General features: G+C 29.3%; 1 protein-coding gene across 3 annotated transcripts; it reads right to left on the bottom strand.

The window, feature by feature from the left end:
* Window positions 1-5186: 5186 nt before the first annotated feature.
* On the bottom strand, window positions 5187-10526 carry LOC108326297 (VAN3-binding protein). Of its 3 annotated transcripts, none has more exons than XM_017559706.2 (7): window positions 10357-10526; window positions 7887-8012; window positions 6927-7338; window positions 6510-6770; window positions 6340-6389; window positions 6044-6101; window positions 5187-5867 (listed from the first exon to the last, which is right to left on the bottom strand). In XM_017559706.2, the coding sequence occupies exons 1-7, from the start codon at window positions 10369-10371 to the stop codon at window positions 5653-5655; spliced, it is 1137 nt and encodes a 378-aa protein (XP_017415195.1). In that variant the 5' UTR covers window positions 10372-10526; the 3' UTR covers window positions 5187-5652. The 3 variants fall into 3 exon arrangements, with proteins under 3 accessions (XP_017415195.1, XP_017415194.1, XP_052730353.1); XM_017559705.2 differs by lacking the exon at window positions 10357-10526 and adding an exon at window positions 8327-9424; XM_052874393.1 differs by lacking the exon at window positions 10357-10526 and adding an exon at window positions 8201-8236.
* Window positions 10527-18346: the final 7820 nt, after the last annotated feature.

Below are 18346 nucleotides of genomic sequence, written 5' to 3'. Positions count from 1 at the left end.
GATTGCGGTGAATTACACAAATTCTCTAACATACATCAGGAGCTTTTAAAATATTTTCGAGAAACTCACAACTAGCAAAGAAACTTTAAAACCCAAGATATAACTGAAGAAGAGAAAAAGAGAAGATTGAATCTGCAGCTATCATTTTAATAGCATTTCACTTCAAGTGGGAGGACCAGTTTTTATTTTATTTTTACTTCTAGAAAATGAGTCCTTTATAATTTTGAAACTGTATAGTAATTAGAATTTTTAAAGAATTGTTGATAAAATAGCGTCGATTTTCTTGATGGTTAAATTTCACGAAACATTTATTATATGTTAATTGGAGATTAGTGAGAGAGAAAAAAGAATGAGGAGAAAAATGAAAAAGAGAAAAAGAATATCATTAGATCATTCAAGTTCGAATGACATCAGCTCTTGATAGAAAATAAATAAGGAATTTCACAAATTAAAATAAACTACTCTATAATAATATGATGTGTTAATATAATAGTTATATAAAGGGAGAAACAATTTTTGTAGTGAGAGACATATTCGTGTTCAGCCATATAAAAAAACTCATTACACTAATTATTTTAACACAATAAATTAATCTCTAGTTCAATACTACAAAAATAAAAATAAAAACTATTTATGTAATGCTTAAACCATACAATTATCTGCCTAAAATTTTTAATTGTTTAAAAGGTGTATATAGGAATTTATAAGAAACGAAAAACATCAACACTGTTAAATAATTTAATCATAATTTTGGTTCCCAACCGCGTGAGTTTTATAGGATTCCCATCTTTAAGATATAAGTAGAATTTTATTTTGAAAGAGCTAAATTTAAGTTATAAAAAAGGAATTACAATTACAATTTATTACGATTTTAATGAATTATACTTAAAATTTAAGTATAAAGAGTTTCGGGTGAAAATGAACATGTCTCTCTCTACAAATATTGTTTCCTTCTTTATTTACTTTCTTTTAAAAGGAATTACAATTACAATTGAAGTATAACTAACAGCATGCGTGTGAAACCTCAAAAACTTGCTAGGGAATGTCTGAATGAAATTATTTCTTAATATTGGGCACAGTTGTTACGGTACTTTTTTTGAAAAATATTAATTTCTCTTAAAAATTAATCACTTTCTTAGTCTTCCATGAGTTTGTTTTAGTTTTTCAAAAAAAATTAAAAGCCAACAATAACATGAAATTTGATTAAAATAAAAAATTTATTTTAATTCCTTTCACAATTTTAGTTATAAATTTTTTAATTTGTAGGAAACTGGATCATTTTGGTACAAATGTTCAAATATATTTGTTAACTTAAAATAGTAATTCGTGATTATAGTATTAAAAAAAGAAAATTCGCAAGAAACATAGTGAATAGTGCCTGGTAAGGTTTTCTCTCAAATAAAAGTATTTATAACTTATAACAAAACTCTAACTTGTGTATTTGTATACCTTACAGAAACATGTAATGTTGGATATTAAATTCATCATTTACATATCCTTTTTAAATCGTTAAAAAATATAAAACCTTTGTTTTAGCCCAGAAAAAAACACAATGTTCTTTAAGATATTGTCCACAATTTCAGCATCGTAAATTCTTAGTCAAAGAAGCTTTCTAAAGCCCAATAATCCTTTCTGTACGTTGTCCAGCCCAACAAACTTCAGCATGAATGTTTGGGTTTGACACTTTTTCGTAGTCCATTGGGCCTTTATGATAGCAGTTTTGGGAGTGATGCTCCCTCCACCACCCCATCTTCTCTTCACACCTTCCTAATTTTTTTAATTCCAAATTTACCTTTTCTACTTCTTACTTTTACCAATTTTACTTTTTATTTTTTAAAATTTTAATCCTCTCTCACTTTCACTTTTCTTTTCACTCTCAGCAGCAAGTCCCTACCCCCCTCATTGTCACTTTTTCTTTTTTTCTTAATTTCCACTTTCATTAAGATAACATTTTTCGTTTCCGTTTCTTCTTTCTTTCTTCTCTCCTTTGGTGCGTGGTGCGTCGTTTCGCTATGCATTCAACAAAATACTTCCTGTTGGTATTGTCATAATTGTTTAATTGCACGTGATATTGTACCATGGAACATCAACCATCATCAGAGCTAGAGACATTGAAGCAATGCTAGTGTAGTTGCAGTCATTTATAACAAGGAGCTTTTAGATAGTGCAACAATTGGTATAATTAAAACCTGTTATAATAATAATATTAACGTAAGTGATTACAATAAAATAGGTAGTAGCATCATTATTGTGTTCCCCATTTTAAGGGATCACATGGAGGCCCATGTGGGAGAGAAATTTAGACTTTAGAAAACACAACCAGTGAAAACTCAACTAAGAGAATATTTATTTTATAGCTTATTTAAGTGCAGATTGTTGATTATTGAGATGATTTGAAAAAGAAATAATAAGTTATATGTGGAGAAGAAAGAAAGAAGAAAAGTGGAAGAGAAAAAGTGGCAGTGGAAGGTGAGAGCTTGTTGCTAAGAGTGAAAGGAAAAGTGAAAGTGATAGAGGATTGAGATTAGAGTTTTAAAAAATAAAAAATAAAAAGTAAAAAAAATAAATTTGAAATTTAAAAAAATTGGAGAAGTGTAGGGAGAACATAGGATAGTGGAGGGAGCATCACTCCAGTTTTGGTTAGGCTCTTCTATCTGAGAGTTTCTCCCTACACCACCCACATTTCCTCCTACACCCCATATTTTTTTTAAAATTTCAAAATCATCCTTTAAGGATTCTACATTTCCATTTCATTTTTTTAACTGATTTTGAATTTAAAAAAGAAAATTTCATAGATTTCAAAATTCGTTGAAAGATTTTTCAAACTTTTGACGAATTTCAAAATATTTTGAAGTTTTTGAAAAATCCTTGGATATTTTCTTCAGTGAATTTGAAAATCTGTTGAAATATTTTCTTTTTAAATGAATTTTAAAAGCTGTTGGTATCTTTGGAATGTGGAAATTCAAAGAAAAAGGGTGAAGAGGTGCAGGGAATAACTCTCTCCCATCCATGTTGAATTCAGGAATTGGGCCCTTCATCCCAAGCACTTTCTCTTCGAAGCCCAATATAGCATATGTTGCAAAAGCTGTATTGTTTATTGTTGAAGATGAAATATTATTTTAATTCTCTAAAGTTGTTAGTTTCTTAATTATCGTTAAATAAGAATTTTCAGATATATTATTTACGAAATTTTAAATGAATATTCTTCCACTTTTTTTTTTTAAATTCCATCGGAAATAATGTTTACATGTTTTATATACTGCAATAGCTTTTTCACGTCCACATCTTCTTACATAAATAAAACACGGTAATATAATTGAAAGTTTTATACAATTATCTATACGATTATACAAAATGTTTTTTATTCTGTTTTTTTATCCTTTAAAATTAAAATATCTATATGCAATAAAATTGTAAAAATTATTTACATTTACTATTACAATTATAGTAATAATAATTTTATTATTTTGTTACCATAAAAAAATTGAATACACATAATCTCATATATTTTCTCATAGTTAGGGTAGAAAGCAAATATTCAAACTAAAATAGTAACAACAAAAATTAATTTTATTAGTTGTTATAATTGAGAAATAAAAATATTCAGTTATATTGTAAAACCTAAAATATTTGTTAAGGGATAGAAAGTAGACAATTTTGTACACAGTAGCAGTTATATAGATATAAAAAAAACTAACAAAATTGTTAATTAGAATTAAAAATAAAACAAATTAGGAAAATGTAAATGAAAAGCAGTTATGAAAATTAATCCCATTATTAATAGTTATAGATAAATAAAAATTTGATGTATACACAAATAAACTTCCCATCCAAGATTTCCTTCTCTATTAAACATTTACTCTATTTTTGTTGGCACAGCAAAGGTATACTTTTTTTTGGTTCAGAACAAAGTCACCTTCTTGTTCACATAATAATTTTCATTTTTTATTTTTGTCTGAAACCTACTCATATAATTATGCTATTTTTTAATTGTAAACGGGATGAAACCATAAGATATTCTTAGTTTCCCAAACAGAATGTGAATAACATATGTAATTGCTAAACTAGATAATGTAGTTGATGATTACATAAAATGTGAATTACTGTTGGTTTCGCTAGCCAATTACAATCGGCGGCGTAAAAGATCAGTTCAAACCTCTAAACTAATCAAACTAAGAGCTTAAACTTTTAATCATGGATTAATTTGAACTCTATTAGGATTCAATGAATAAGGTAAATAGACGAGTTAGAAGAGTAAAACAACCAGTCAGCGAGAGGCAAAATCAAGCAGCAATTTGTCCTGGTACCTAACTTCACCCTTTGTTCCAGCAATTCTCTGGTTGTTCTTCCGAGGTTGTTTTATTCTTACGAGATTAAGGCTTTGTTTGGAGGAGATGATTTGGAAGAGAGTGAGTAGATGAATTTAAGAATAAATATTTTGTTATTTATTTGAGTAGATTTGAAGATAAATGATAATATGAAAGTAAAATAAAGTTTATGAAAATTAGTTTAAGATTTGATTGATGTGACATAAAAAAAAATTGTTTAATCGATAGAAATTAAAGATTATCAAAATATCCCTAATTATTAAAATAATATAAAATTATGATTATTAATTGTAAAAATATTTATAAATATAAAAAATTAACATTAATTATTATTATTGTTATTATTATTATTAGTATAAAAACAAATATAAAATTCAATTTAAAAAAATAATTTTATTATATTTAATTATATTTCGTTTATAATTTTATTGAGATTTGAAATTGAAAAAACGAAAGAGACAGAAATTGAATGCATGACTCTCCAAAATGCCATCACGACAAGTGTGAGGATAAAATTGATTTTTACTCAAATCTAAGCAAAGCAAATGAGCGAGATAGAGATCAATAAAAAGCGAGTTATCTCTCATAAATCCCTTCGAATCCTTTTGCACATTTTTTTTGAAACGAAACAAAATTTTCTTCAAATTGCAAAAATACGTAAAGTGAACACCACGTAGGAGAAAATTTCCATTCCAATTTCTCTTACTCTTAATAAATCACTATATATTTTCGGGTGCACTTTAAACATAAAATATAAAAAAAGTTGGGAGTACAATATAATGTTGGTTCTTCTTAATGTAGAAGCCATGATATAGTTAATGTAGAAGAAGCCTATGGCCAGAAATTATCTCTTGTGGATATCACACGAAAATCAAGACTTTTGACCACTTTTTTTATAAAGTCCAAACCCAAATGTACAAACAAGAGGATCAAACAAGGATGCATTTGTCCTCAAACATTATACTTTCCCTCCAAAATGATTCTTTCCTCTTCTTTTTGACTACCCCAACAATCCCAAGTTCAAGGTACTCATTTTCCTTCCAAAACAATCAAAGAGCCAAAGGCCTATTGGCTCACGTTGGACTCACATCGATTCCATGTTTCGCTTTCACATTCAAAACTAAATTACATCCAATTCCCCAAGATTAAAGAAAGAGTGACCCCATTTTGCCTTTAGTTTCACCTTTATACAATAATCAAAACCCACCATGTACAAAAAAGACCTATAATGCTTGCTAGTAGCACCTTCTTTGATCCGCCCATTCCCCACTGCAAAAATTTCTCATCCCTCACATTCAACACAGAAAGAAAGAGATGGCCATGCTCATATTCGGTTTCTGTTGTTCTTTTCTGCTGCAATGGAGAGAAGCCGTGAAACACCCCTAGTCCACACATCATATTCTCTCTGATCTCTGCACTCAAATTCCACAGTTCCACGCATCACTGTTTTTAACCCAAAGTAACGACGATCCTCGCCACCTTCCAGCAAGTGGCGCCCCGGCCAGGCCGGTACATCTTTGATCACTTCGACCACCACATCTGAACCAATTCAAAGGAAGGAATATATAAAAATTAGAGCACCCTTTCGATCTTTCACAACTATAGTAGTTGTAGCACCTACGACTTTCACAAATCCCCAAAACGGAACAAGACCCACCTCCAAATCTGTTGTCAAATAATTAGTTTGGAGCAAGACAAAAGTAATGAAAACTCACTCTTTTTCTTTTTCGTGATGGTCCCAGCGACGTGCCTGCTCTTCATTTTTAGTATAACCTTCACACCAAAAAGTATTTCCAATGAATTAAAGGTTGCAGTTTTCTAAGGAACCAAAGTAAACTAGATACCTTCACTTCATCATAAAAAATGCCCCCACCTCTTCACTTTTCCACACTCATGTTTTAAACACATCGTTAACAGTTTAATACTAATAGATGCCCGGATAATTACGTGATTAGTCATCCTCTGAGATCAAAAAGCTCATCATTCTTGAACGGGGAAACATAATGCCTACCTGATTCATCCGGTTTATATATACAGACACAATTTTCCAATGAAGATCACCTGCATATAAATTACCTCGTCAGAGCATAATTAAATCACAGAATTTATTTCCTCTGTATACAAGACACCATCAGAAAACAACAATATGATAAAACCAAAACTAGATGAAAAATATATTACCTTTCCGAGTGCGTTTCAGGAGCTCAACACCTCTGGCCAGTAATTCTCTACTGCATATACCCAAGAAATTTTCTTCTGGCAAAATTTCACCGCTGAAACTACCATTAGAATTTCCGTTGCTACCACTATTATTATTATTATTAACATTATTAATACTATTGCCTACACCAGCTCCCAAATTTCTCTCCACGGGAATTACCGCTGCAATATTCCAAACTTCTTTCAGGGCCCTCGCTTTCAATGTAGCAGCCCCACGCAAAGCTGCAATAAAAATTCACACCACCAATAAATTAAAATGAGGACAAACAAATCATTAATCAGAACGCATATTTTCCAATTTCCATCAAAATTCACACATTTTTCGTTAGCAGAATGTTCTTCGATATGTCATTCACACTTCATTCTCACAACCCGTACCTGTCGCAGCCCCCGCAGTTAGAGTCGTAATATCGCCGGCGGATCTCACATTCACGGCGGAGCTAACCACCGATGCAAGATGTTCGCGCTCGGCCCCCAGAGCCTCCGCTACCTCCACGCACTGTGCCGCCACCAGTGTCGCCGCCGACGCTACCGCCAGGTCCGTTTTAGCCATCTGGTCGTCTTTCCCAGACCCGGACGAGGCGGCGGTGGCAGCGGCTATCGCTGCGACTGCTGCGGCCACTCCGGCGACCGATACTGCCGCATGGAGCTGAGCATTGTGCGCTCTAGTCTCCTCCTTTTTCTTCTCCTTCCTATCCTTGAGCCACCTTCCAACTGTCTTACCGGAGGCTGCGGGCGTTGTTCTGAAATTAAGACTCAGACTGCTGCTGATATTGTTGGAGCGGTTGTACTGCAGAGATGATCCCACAGAAGCCATTCACATAAAACAAGAGAGAAAAGTACAAGGCATTAATCCTAAGGTAGTGGCCTGTTACGTGCGCCGTTTAAAAGATTGTAACTACGTATTTGTTGAAGGCTAAAGACAGCAGCGGTGAATGCAGCAGAGGGCAGAAAGTCAGAGGCTGTGGCTTGCTAAATTTGGATTTTGCAAAGACGGTTATTAGGTGCTACTCGACGTAGCTATCCCAACCAATTGCACACAGGAAATGGACCAGTTAACCAATTGGAACATACCCTAAAAATAGAGGATCCATTAAAATTTCACACACCTTCTGCTAAATTTATCCATCCCTTAGCGGTAGTAATAAATTGTTTATTATAATAGTAATGTTAGTTTTAGAAAAAAGAAATTTACAATGAGATTGGAGGGAGCTGATTAAATTAAAGGGGCTTTGGGTTTGCCTTGGTTGTAGAGAAAGGTGAGAGACATGTTGGTTATAACTGAGTGATTGTGTTTTTCTCGGATGGCTAAAAGTTAAAGATGCATGATGTATGTACCTTGATATCGTCGATTTCAGAAGGAGAAACAGGAGGGCTATCGGTTAGGGAGCCACAGCTTTGGGTTCCGTTAAGAGGGCCGCTGCTGTGAGAGAGTCTTCCTGAAGTTCGTGGAGACACTTCCTGCTGCGAAATACGCCACAATAAATACGTTAGCATTGGTTCTTTATCACGTTCGAGATAAAGATAACGAAGGATTGACGCACACGAAACCGTTTAAATGGAAACAGAGTGAGGTAAACAATAAACAGAAGAAACAAAAGAGGCGTAGAAGACAAACGAAGCTAGAAACCAAATAGCTTTGTGCGACTGACACAAACAACACTGCAGTCCATTCTTTCAGGTGTTTTCCTTTCCCAGAGACTGCGATATGATTCAAGTCCAACTCTCGCATGGAAAAACAATTACACCATACTATCGTGTTCGGAAGGAAGCCTTACGGATTGTGACATGATTCGTTCCATCACCATTTGAGAAGTCTCCGAGGAGGCAAAGGAGAACGGGTTCCCGGCAACCGTGGCGGACGCTTCCTCACTCTCACCGGCAACGTCCTCGGGTATGGCATCGGCAGCGCCGCTACAGGAGAGGGTGACTTTCGAGAGCGCCGGAGAGACAGCCTTTGAGACTTCGAGGGCGGAGACGCTCCAGGAACGGGAGAGGAACTCCATGGGCTCGCGAGGCGTCTCCGGTGGCCGAAATATGCCGCCGTGAAGCGGGTCGGGTCGCCAGGGTTCGGTTTGAGCTTTGTCCATTGGCAGTGTGAAAGAAAGAGAAATAAGACCGTAAGGATGAGTGGGAGAGAAAGAGAGAGAGAGAGAGTTGAAGCGTAGTGAAAGTGTGGGGTGCGGTGCTTATAAAGAGAGCGGGGTGTGCGTGGAAAAGAAAAAAAAAATGCGATACAAGAGAGACAAAGCAGCCGATTGTATTCTATTTGATGTCAGTCAGAGTTGCTGAGTACTCATAGAAAGGTCAAAATTTTGCATCAAAAAAGAAAGAAACAAAATGAATTAAACCAGAAAACACGAAAGGATCACCATTACATGACATGATTATAGGAATGACAACCAACTAGAGTTCGATATTTGTCTAATACCAGTACACTAATCTTATTATTCTTTCTCAGTAATATTTTCTTATTCCCTTTCTTGTCTTCTTCCTCTCTCTTTGTTATATTTATAAGCAATAATATAGTATGTTCTCCTTTAATGGTCACGTGTTGTTATGATTGTAAGCCTTGTTACTTTAGTGGGAGTAAGGTTCTCATCTCGTGATTCCATCATCCGGATCATCGACGATAAAATTAAAATGGTTTCGCTCTTAAAATACAAGATTAAACAATGATTTCATCTAACTTTTTTTTTTCTGTTGCAATTTAAAATGATTAGTACTCCTAAAAGTGTTAATCGAGTGAGCAAGAAGTGGGTTGGATGGCAATTATGAAAAATAAAAGTAGTGTACGTTTGCATTTTAGCATGAAACGTTTGAAATTGTGAATCGTATGAAAAAAAATATATCTGGAAGAGGCTCAACTCCACTCACACTTCTTTCCCTCTCTGCTTGTTTGTTCTCTTTCCTCTACTTTCTGGCGAATTTATAACCTTCTCGACCCCTCCCTTTCCTCCACCTAAACCCACAACCACCTCCTTCCCTTATTCATATTTCGAACCGAAACACCCTCTTCTTACTGCCAAAATATCATTCCCTGCATTAATTTCTCTTCACTTTACTTTAAAAATCAAAATTTAATCATTGAGAAACCATAAAGCATTAATTTCTCTCAATTTAATCTTGTACAACATTTTCCATTAGTCAATATTCACAATGTTTTAATGTGTCGCGTTATCTTTATTCCTCAAATTATAATTTATTCATGAGTTTGATTGTAAAATTCATATGTGCCTACCATAAATGCGACTTTGTTTAGGTACAGTAAACATAAATATACGCCAAGAGATGCATTCATGGAAATGTCATCATTCCTTGGTAGACAAATTCGTGATATTTGAGTCTACGGCGTCAAAAATACCACTGATTAGTTCGTAAGCCTTTTGAAATTAAGCTCAAAGTTGAATCTTAACCGATTTCCATTGAGATGATTGGTCAAAATGTGATAATTGTAACGAGAAGAAATAAATTGGTTCGAATAAAAAAGGTGTTTAGAAGGAAAAACTAAGATTGATGAAGAATAAGATGAAGGAATTGTTACTATCAAGAATGGTATGCGACTGTTACGTATTGATTTGTGGAAGGTCACAGAGGCCGGGGAGAGCGCATCTTGGTAGATTCATCAGATTCCTCACTGTTCACTCTTTCTAACTTTATTCTCTATGTTGTAATTATTTTCTCCAGACGTACTGTATCATTCCATCCACTAAAAAAGCGATGGATATAATTAAGACGAAGAAAGTTCATGATGAAATGTGTAAGAAAAAGGAAATGAATTGGGATAAATGAAGGAATTTGTACGTACTTGTTTTAAAACCATTATCTGACCGTGGTACAGCTTTAAGTATATGAATGAATGTTTTGGTGGTTGATGATTCTTGTGAGAATTGTTTGAAGTAGTAAGCGTGTGTGAAACTGATATTAGGTGTAGGGAAAATAATGGAAGAAAAATAATGGCGGTGGCATATGATTTGGAAACAAAAGGGAGGGAGTGGTGACTGATGAGTGATCTGTATCCATCTGGAGAATTTAATGAAATGGGCCCTAAGGTTTAGGGACGATACCTTCGAAAGAGATAAACCTATCAATTTAAATTCATCAATGATTGGGACTCACACTTTCCACACACACACGTTACTAACTTTACTCCACCCATCATTTTTCTTACAATTCCCCTCAAATTAATTCACATCAAATTCTTCACATATCTATATATATATATATATATATATATATATATCCTTATATTTTAAACTTATATGTATAATTAATTACCATGTCAAGATGTTTTGGTCAAAGAATTCAGCTTAATGATATAGACAAGAATATCCAATATCAACGTCACATTAGTGTTAGTGCACCGTGTTGTTCCATAGAATTTTTTTATTATATGATATCTAAACTTAAGCCATACTTGCTTCACTGGGAAAATCATTTTCTTTAGAGAAATTAAAAAACAATGTATTGTTGCTTTTTATTAAAGCAAATAGGAAAAATGGAAACATTTTAATTTACGAAATAAGGTGAGACATGTTAAAAGTGTGAGAAAATGTGTTAAATCACGAGAGGAAATATGGAAAAATATATGCCCACAATCAGAAAAAAGAAAATATTTTTTTTTCTATTTAAATTTAGATTGTAGTACATGTATGGGAGGATAGTCTCTATCAATCTCATAGCAGGGTTATGAAAGCTTCATTTTCGTATCATAAATCAAACATTAGTATTTAAAATCTCTACTGAAATGTTATATATGTTTTATGTAGTTATAAATAATTTTGTATCTTTTTATCAGCATCAATTGTATATAGGAAGGTACAGTGATGTCCACATTGTATATGACAGAAAAAGAATGTAAACTTCGTGTATGTACAAAATATACTTATCTTCTATTTAATAAAGGGATAGCTTAAATACTAAATAATAATCTTTTTTACTTCGACCTTTACCATAATATTTAGCACCTCCATCGTTTTTAATAAGCTTCACTAAAAATGTGTAGACTTGTTAATGCAACGATACAAAATATAGAAGAAGAAAAACTCAGCGTTGTATAGGAAAATGAATTTTCTCGATCAACATGCAGCAACTTTAAATAATTAAAGATTCCATGTCAATTAAATAAAAGATAAATTTAATATATAAATTAATGTAAATTTCAAGAATTAAGATATATTTAACATCTATCTCTTATAAGATATCGTAATTATTTAAAACCTTTTGCCACCAACATAAAACTTTATCAAATCACTGATAGTATTCATTTTAATTCTTAGGTATTTTGTTCACTTAAATAAATTTAAGGAAGAGTGATTGAATGGATTTGAAGTTAAATTTTTTATTGTTTATTTGAGTAGATTTGGAGGTAAGTGAGAGTGGTTTTGAAAGTAAAGTTTGGAAGAATTAGTGTGTGATTTGATTGATGTGACAGATTAAAAAAATTTACTTTCAATCTCTAAATCCACTCAAATAAACAACAAAAAAAATTACCTACAAATCTTCTCAAATCCATTTAATCACTCTCTCCCAAATTCATGTAAACAAAGTGTTAAAATCTATTTTTTAAATGGGTCACTACAAATCAAGAACCTAAGTATATGCCCCTCTTCATTCGAAACTAAAAATCTAAATTATATCCAATATATAATACATTAAAAATGAAGACGAGTGATATATTCCATTATTGCATAAACACAAAAAAACAGGTGATTCAGACACATTTTCAGTTCATTTCAAATAATTGAGTTCACAATCTATAAAAAAGTATGCTGAAAATTTATTCGATGGTGGGAGAATTTTGTTTGAATTAGAAAAAGATAAAGAGGAATTATTGCATAAAAAAACGGAATTGTTACCCTTAACTGCAATGGTGATTGATGAAAGAAAAAGTTATTGATATGATCCGATAGAAGTACAGTTGAGTCTAATGGTAGCATTGTGATTGAAATGTACGAGTGTCATATGAGAGTGAAGGTGTTAAATTTGGATGTATCGCACATGGGTACGAGCTATATGAGCAACGCCATGGCCAGATCGACCGTTTGCACATGCTGGTGCTGGTGCTAGGCTACGTAGAACCAACATATATATAGATGCAAGACCATTAGGATCATGACCTTTGAACTACTTTCTACACCCCATAAATTCAAATTATTTCTTCTTTCAAGTAACAAATATGCTAACACACAATCGTCATTTATTGCATGACGTTAAACAATAACAATTATAGCCTCTTTCGTTTCGCTTTCAGAATCACATATGAGGTAGTTTTTCATGTCTTCCTTCAAGCTTTCAATTTAATTTTTTTCTTCTGTTTTAGAATTCCTGTGATATTCTGCCCATCAACGTCTTTCCAAACACTGTTTAATCACGGGACATTCTCTTTGTTTATCTTTTAACCATAACAACGCATTTATTGGAAAACATTAGCATCACAATTAAAAAAAGGCTATACTTTGAAATATTAGCATCACACATTTATATAGTTATTTATAATTAATGTGGTGACTAGATAAAATTTATTTAATATTCCTGTTAAATAAATTCCCGCCATCAAAAGCAGAGTTATATATTGTCATTTTAGTATTGTTATGATGTTATGTTATTGTGAGAAGAAAATAGTGTTGGTAGGAGTGATTTATCATTTTTATCATAAATTTAAAAGGTAGTTAATTTATTTTAATATAAGTTTTTAAAAATAGTGTTGCAGTATAAGGTATTATTTTTGTTGTGGGTGATTTATTACAGAATATACGGCAGTACTTGGTGACCGACATAGTTGGGTGTGCAGCAGCGCGGGTGTCTAGTGCCACACCTATGGACCTACTTAATTTTCTGACATCTGTCAATACTACTCACACTGTACTTTTACCGCAACTTACTCTACACTACAAAATGCTACCATTCTGTCAGTTTTATTTCCAGTTGAAGTAGTTATTTCAGATTAAAAAATGCTGGCTTACGTAAAAAGAAGTCCTCAAAATAGTAATTTTAAATTTTATAAATACAACTTATTTCACCTTCATGCTTGTCCCTTTAGCTAAAACTAACAACATTCTAATTAATTTAAAAGGGAATTATAATAATTTTATAAAGCATTTAATTTTTGTTTTTTTATATATTTAGTAAAATATAATATGTAAAGCTTCAGATTTAATTTTATTAAAAATTGAATGTCAAGAATAAATAATAATCTGAAACATCCATCAATTTCCTTAATTTTTATTATTATTTTCATGTTTTGATGTTATTTTTATTCATCGACTTTTTTTTTAGTTTAAATATTTTTGTGTCAGAAACTTTAATTGTACTAATGAATTTAAAACATTGAAATTTTAACTAAATATTAAATTTGACATTAAGTGATATTTTGGTTTTTAAGTGAATTAGTAGATTTATTTGATTACATGTGCTTTTAATAAACTCACATAAGTTTGACCGATCTATTGGAATACTATAAAAAAACAACATTAATAATATTTTATTTTCATGTTTTTTTTGTATTAATTGAAATTTGACTAACTTGAATGTTTCAGAATTTTTTAGAGTTTTTTGGAAGGATCTTTTCTTATATGGTAGTGTTTAAAATATTGGAACCAAAAACCAAATACTAAAAAGGTCTAAAGATGTAGAGATCAGTCTCAGGAGAAAAAAGTCTTAGCAAAATATATTCATTTATGAGAATAAATTTGATTGTTCAAAGTAAAAACAATATATATATATATATATATATATATATATATATATATATATATATATATATATATATATATATATATATATATATATGTATATATATATATATATATAAGATAGATACAGTAGGGTAGATACTACTTTGAAAATATATTTTTTTTTAATTTTTTACCGTGTTTGTTTAGATAGAGAAAAAAGAAATGTATGAAGTAAAATAAAATTAATATTATAGTTATAAAAAAACAGAAAAGGACAACAAAATTTGAACTTTAATAAGATTTGAACTTTAATAATATAGTTTATTAAAAAATTGAAATTAATAAATATCAAAATGTCCTATGTTTGTAACACATTTTAATTGAAAGACTTTCAAAATATAATAAATAATCATATATACAACCTTTATATACTTTTATTTATTTACACTTTTTAAACCGACATGAGCTTCAATTTGATATATTTTCAACATTGATTCTCTTTATTTCCCTGAAAACATTATTAACTCAATTATAACATATAAAATTATTGTTAGTTTGGAGTTTAAACTTTTCTCATAATTTTATCTTTAAAAATATTTGAAAAGGTTATAAAAGAGATATATATTTAAATTATATTTTTTTATTAGAAAAAAAAGTCAAATAAATGATGCAGACACTTTGATGTCATAATCTTTATAGAAAACATGCAAAAGCAAGTATATCCATTAGAGTTCCGTCAAAATTCATTATACAAATTACACAAAAAATCCATCACATGAAAACAGTGGTCATTATCAACTAAAAAAATAAGATACACCTTGGACTCTAAAATTCCAGAAAATTACAGGTTTGAAATGTTATTCATAAATACAATGCTATTCTATATTCAATTTATATTTTTGATGTATAGAAATATATATTTTAAACCTCTTGTGCATTCTGACATGTAACATTCATGTTGTTAGAATTAATAATTAAACTAAAAATATTCTTGACCTTGAAACTCACGATTTTATTTACAAGAACGTGAAATAATCAAATAAAATTCGCGATTCAATATACAGTACTTTCCCTATTCTCTCTTTTATTCAACCAAACCAAATCTCTTCTCTTCTATTCTTTGTTTTCACTCACTATGACGTTTGAATGAGATGTTTCCTGTAAAAAAAATTGTAAAATAAAAGTGATATTCTATTATTAGAGCAACAACTTTAGTTATTCCCCTAAAGACCCTCTCGTGATATTCTTTTTAAATAAATAAAAAAAAGAAAACAAACAGAATAGTATAAGAAAAAAATAAGTAATTGTGTAATTTTATGTAGAACAACAAATTCATAGAGTTCTTATTTATCAAAAAACTCAAAAAATTTAAAATTATTATCAAATAAAAATTACAAACGTTCTTATTTCTTAATTCATTATCATATATTAAGATTTAAATTAAAACTAATTTAACTAACCTTTTTTCCATATTTTAAAGATAGATTACAAACATGAAGTAAGAATGTTTGGTGAAGACATCAAATTTGTTAGATTTGATATTTTTTTTTATAAATTATTTAATTGTTGTACGGTGGATTGGTGGTGGTATTAGAAGACAGTGTCACTGACACACATTCTATGCTTTTTTTTTCTTTTTTTTGGGAAGTGAATATGTCACCAAAAGACAAAAGAATGAAAATCTATAAATTAGAAAGTTGAAAACCTAAAACATAATTAAAACTTTACACTTTCCCAACAAATTAGGTTGGCTTGGGATTGGGCAAAGATTTAAGGGGGGGAATGAATAGAAGATTTGAGGAATTGTGAAATTCTTTGAATTAAGGAATGAAATTTGAAGAAAAAAATTATAAAAATTTGTGTATAATGTAATCTGTACTATAAATTAAAAAATATTTTAATAAATAAAGTTAAATGATTATTAATTTGTTCGTAAGAATAAATATGATATAAAATTAAATATAAATAATAAAAGTTAAGCTAAAATAACATTAAAATTGTCATTTAAAATTATATAAATATCATAATAATAATAATAATTAATATATAATTTAAAAAATAAAAATAATTATTTATATGTACATAAGAAAAATAATGAATTTTATAAATTATAAAATATTATAATTATAATAATTATTTTTATTATTAATATTTAATAAAAAATTATTTATATATATAAGAATTTTTTTCATAAATTATAAAATATTATTATAATAATTAAAATAATATAAATAATATTAATATAAATATATATATATATATACATATATAATAAAATATAAATAGTATTAAAAAATCAATAAAAGTTTAATAGTATTAAAACTTACACGCTCAAATAAAATTTATTTACATTCTCATTAGATAATTTTATTTCAATAAAATTACATGCTCAAATAAAAATATATAACTTAAAAATAAATAATAGTATTAAAAGAATACTTGAAAAATGTAAATCAGAATAATATAAATTTATCTAAAATTTAAAGAAAAAAAAAAAATATATATATATATATAGTAAGATGTATGTTATTGTTTTCTCTTATTTCATTTTGCATTCTACCTATGTTTCCCTTTTTTTTTCATATTGGAATTTTTAATTTTATTGTTAATGACTTGATTGTTTGAGAAGGAAGTGGCAGTGCCTCTGAAAACTGTGCGTGTTGGCGTGCTGGGCTACGTCATTATCTTCTCCTTTGCTTTCATCTCACTTTCTCCTTCTCTCTTACGAATTTCAAAACCTTTCCATTGCACTACTTACCATCCACTTCCCAGTTTTTTTCTTTCCCCTTTTCAAAACTTCTCATGTCTTATCCTTCAATTCTTTTTAATTAATTCTTATAAATATTTTTGTAATGCATTTATGAAAAATAAAAAAAATAGTTAGAATTTTTATATCTATTATTTTATATATTATATAGATATTTTATTTTCTAACTTATTATTATAAGTGTAATTATATCATTATAATTATATAAAAAAAATTCATTTATTAAAATATAATTTTATATAACTGTGATAAATATTGAAATTTAAAAGATCAATTATTTATGTTAAATTTTAATTATTATTATTTTAGTCTTTTTTTACTGTGTGATTTTATCAGAGTGTTTTTAAAATACGGAGATTTCATTATAATTCAAAAAAATAAAAAGGGAGTACAGATACATTTAAAAAATTTTAAATTTGAATATTTGTTTTTTTTAAGTATTTAAATTTTATCAATTTCTTATTAACATTTTCAAATTTAAAAATATTTTGTTCAAATTTAATAAATATTTTAATTTTCATAAAGTATTATTTGATACTCCAATTCTAATTTGATATGTGTGATATTATACTCTCTTTTTTTTCTAAGTACTCTATAATAAAAAAACAATTTCTTTTTCATATTAAATATTTCACAACATCGTACTTTTTTTTCTCATAATTTTATTTTATTAAAACTAATTAATTAATATCGAAATATTAAAAAAAACACACAAACAAGTATAAATAATAATAATAATTATTATAAAAATAATTTTTATCACAAAATAATTAGATTATTTTATAATTTCATCTATAATATAACTTTTTTTATCATCACATAATCAATTTAATCAGAAATTTCTATAAAATTTTCTCTCATTTCTTGTATTTTTTTTATTTAAACATAGTCATTCTCACTCTTCTTTCTCGTAACTTTTTCTCTCGTTTTGAGTCTCCCAACTTCATATCTATAATCCAAATAGAAACTTAATTTTATAAAAATAATATAAAACTTCTTCTGTATATCAACAATAATATTTACAATATAGAAACAAAACAAATATATAATTAATTTAATTAAAAACGAAACATAGTTTTCATAAATAATTTAAATATGAAAAATATATTCTTAAATAAAAATGTACTCATATTACATGATCTTATATCACTATAATAATTATAATTTCTTATTTTTTTTTACCTTTTAATTCTTTTGTTATATACTAAAACAAATTCATCAAAGCTAAAAGATTTTTTCCTTATTTATATTATTTTAAATTCATTTTGTTTTCTTTGCACTCCTCTATTATCTCATATTAAACCTTGAGCAGAGTATTATTTCATGAAGATAAATTGTTTTATTTTTAAGTATAC

The sequence above is a fragment of the Vigna angularis genome, chromosome 3, assembly GCF_016808095.1.
Source record: "Vigna angularis cultivar LongXiaoDou No.4 chromosome 3, ASM1680809v1, whole genome shotgun sequence".
In the NCBI taxonomy this organism is placed as follows: domain Eukaryota; kingdom Viridiplantae; phylum Streptophyta; class Magnoliopsida; order Fabales; family Fabaceae; genus Vigna; species Vigna angularis.
The sequence above is the reverse complement of the archived record's forward strand: the minus strand, read 5'-3'. Positions and strand labels throughout refer to the sequence as shown.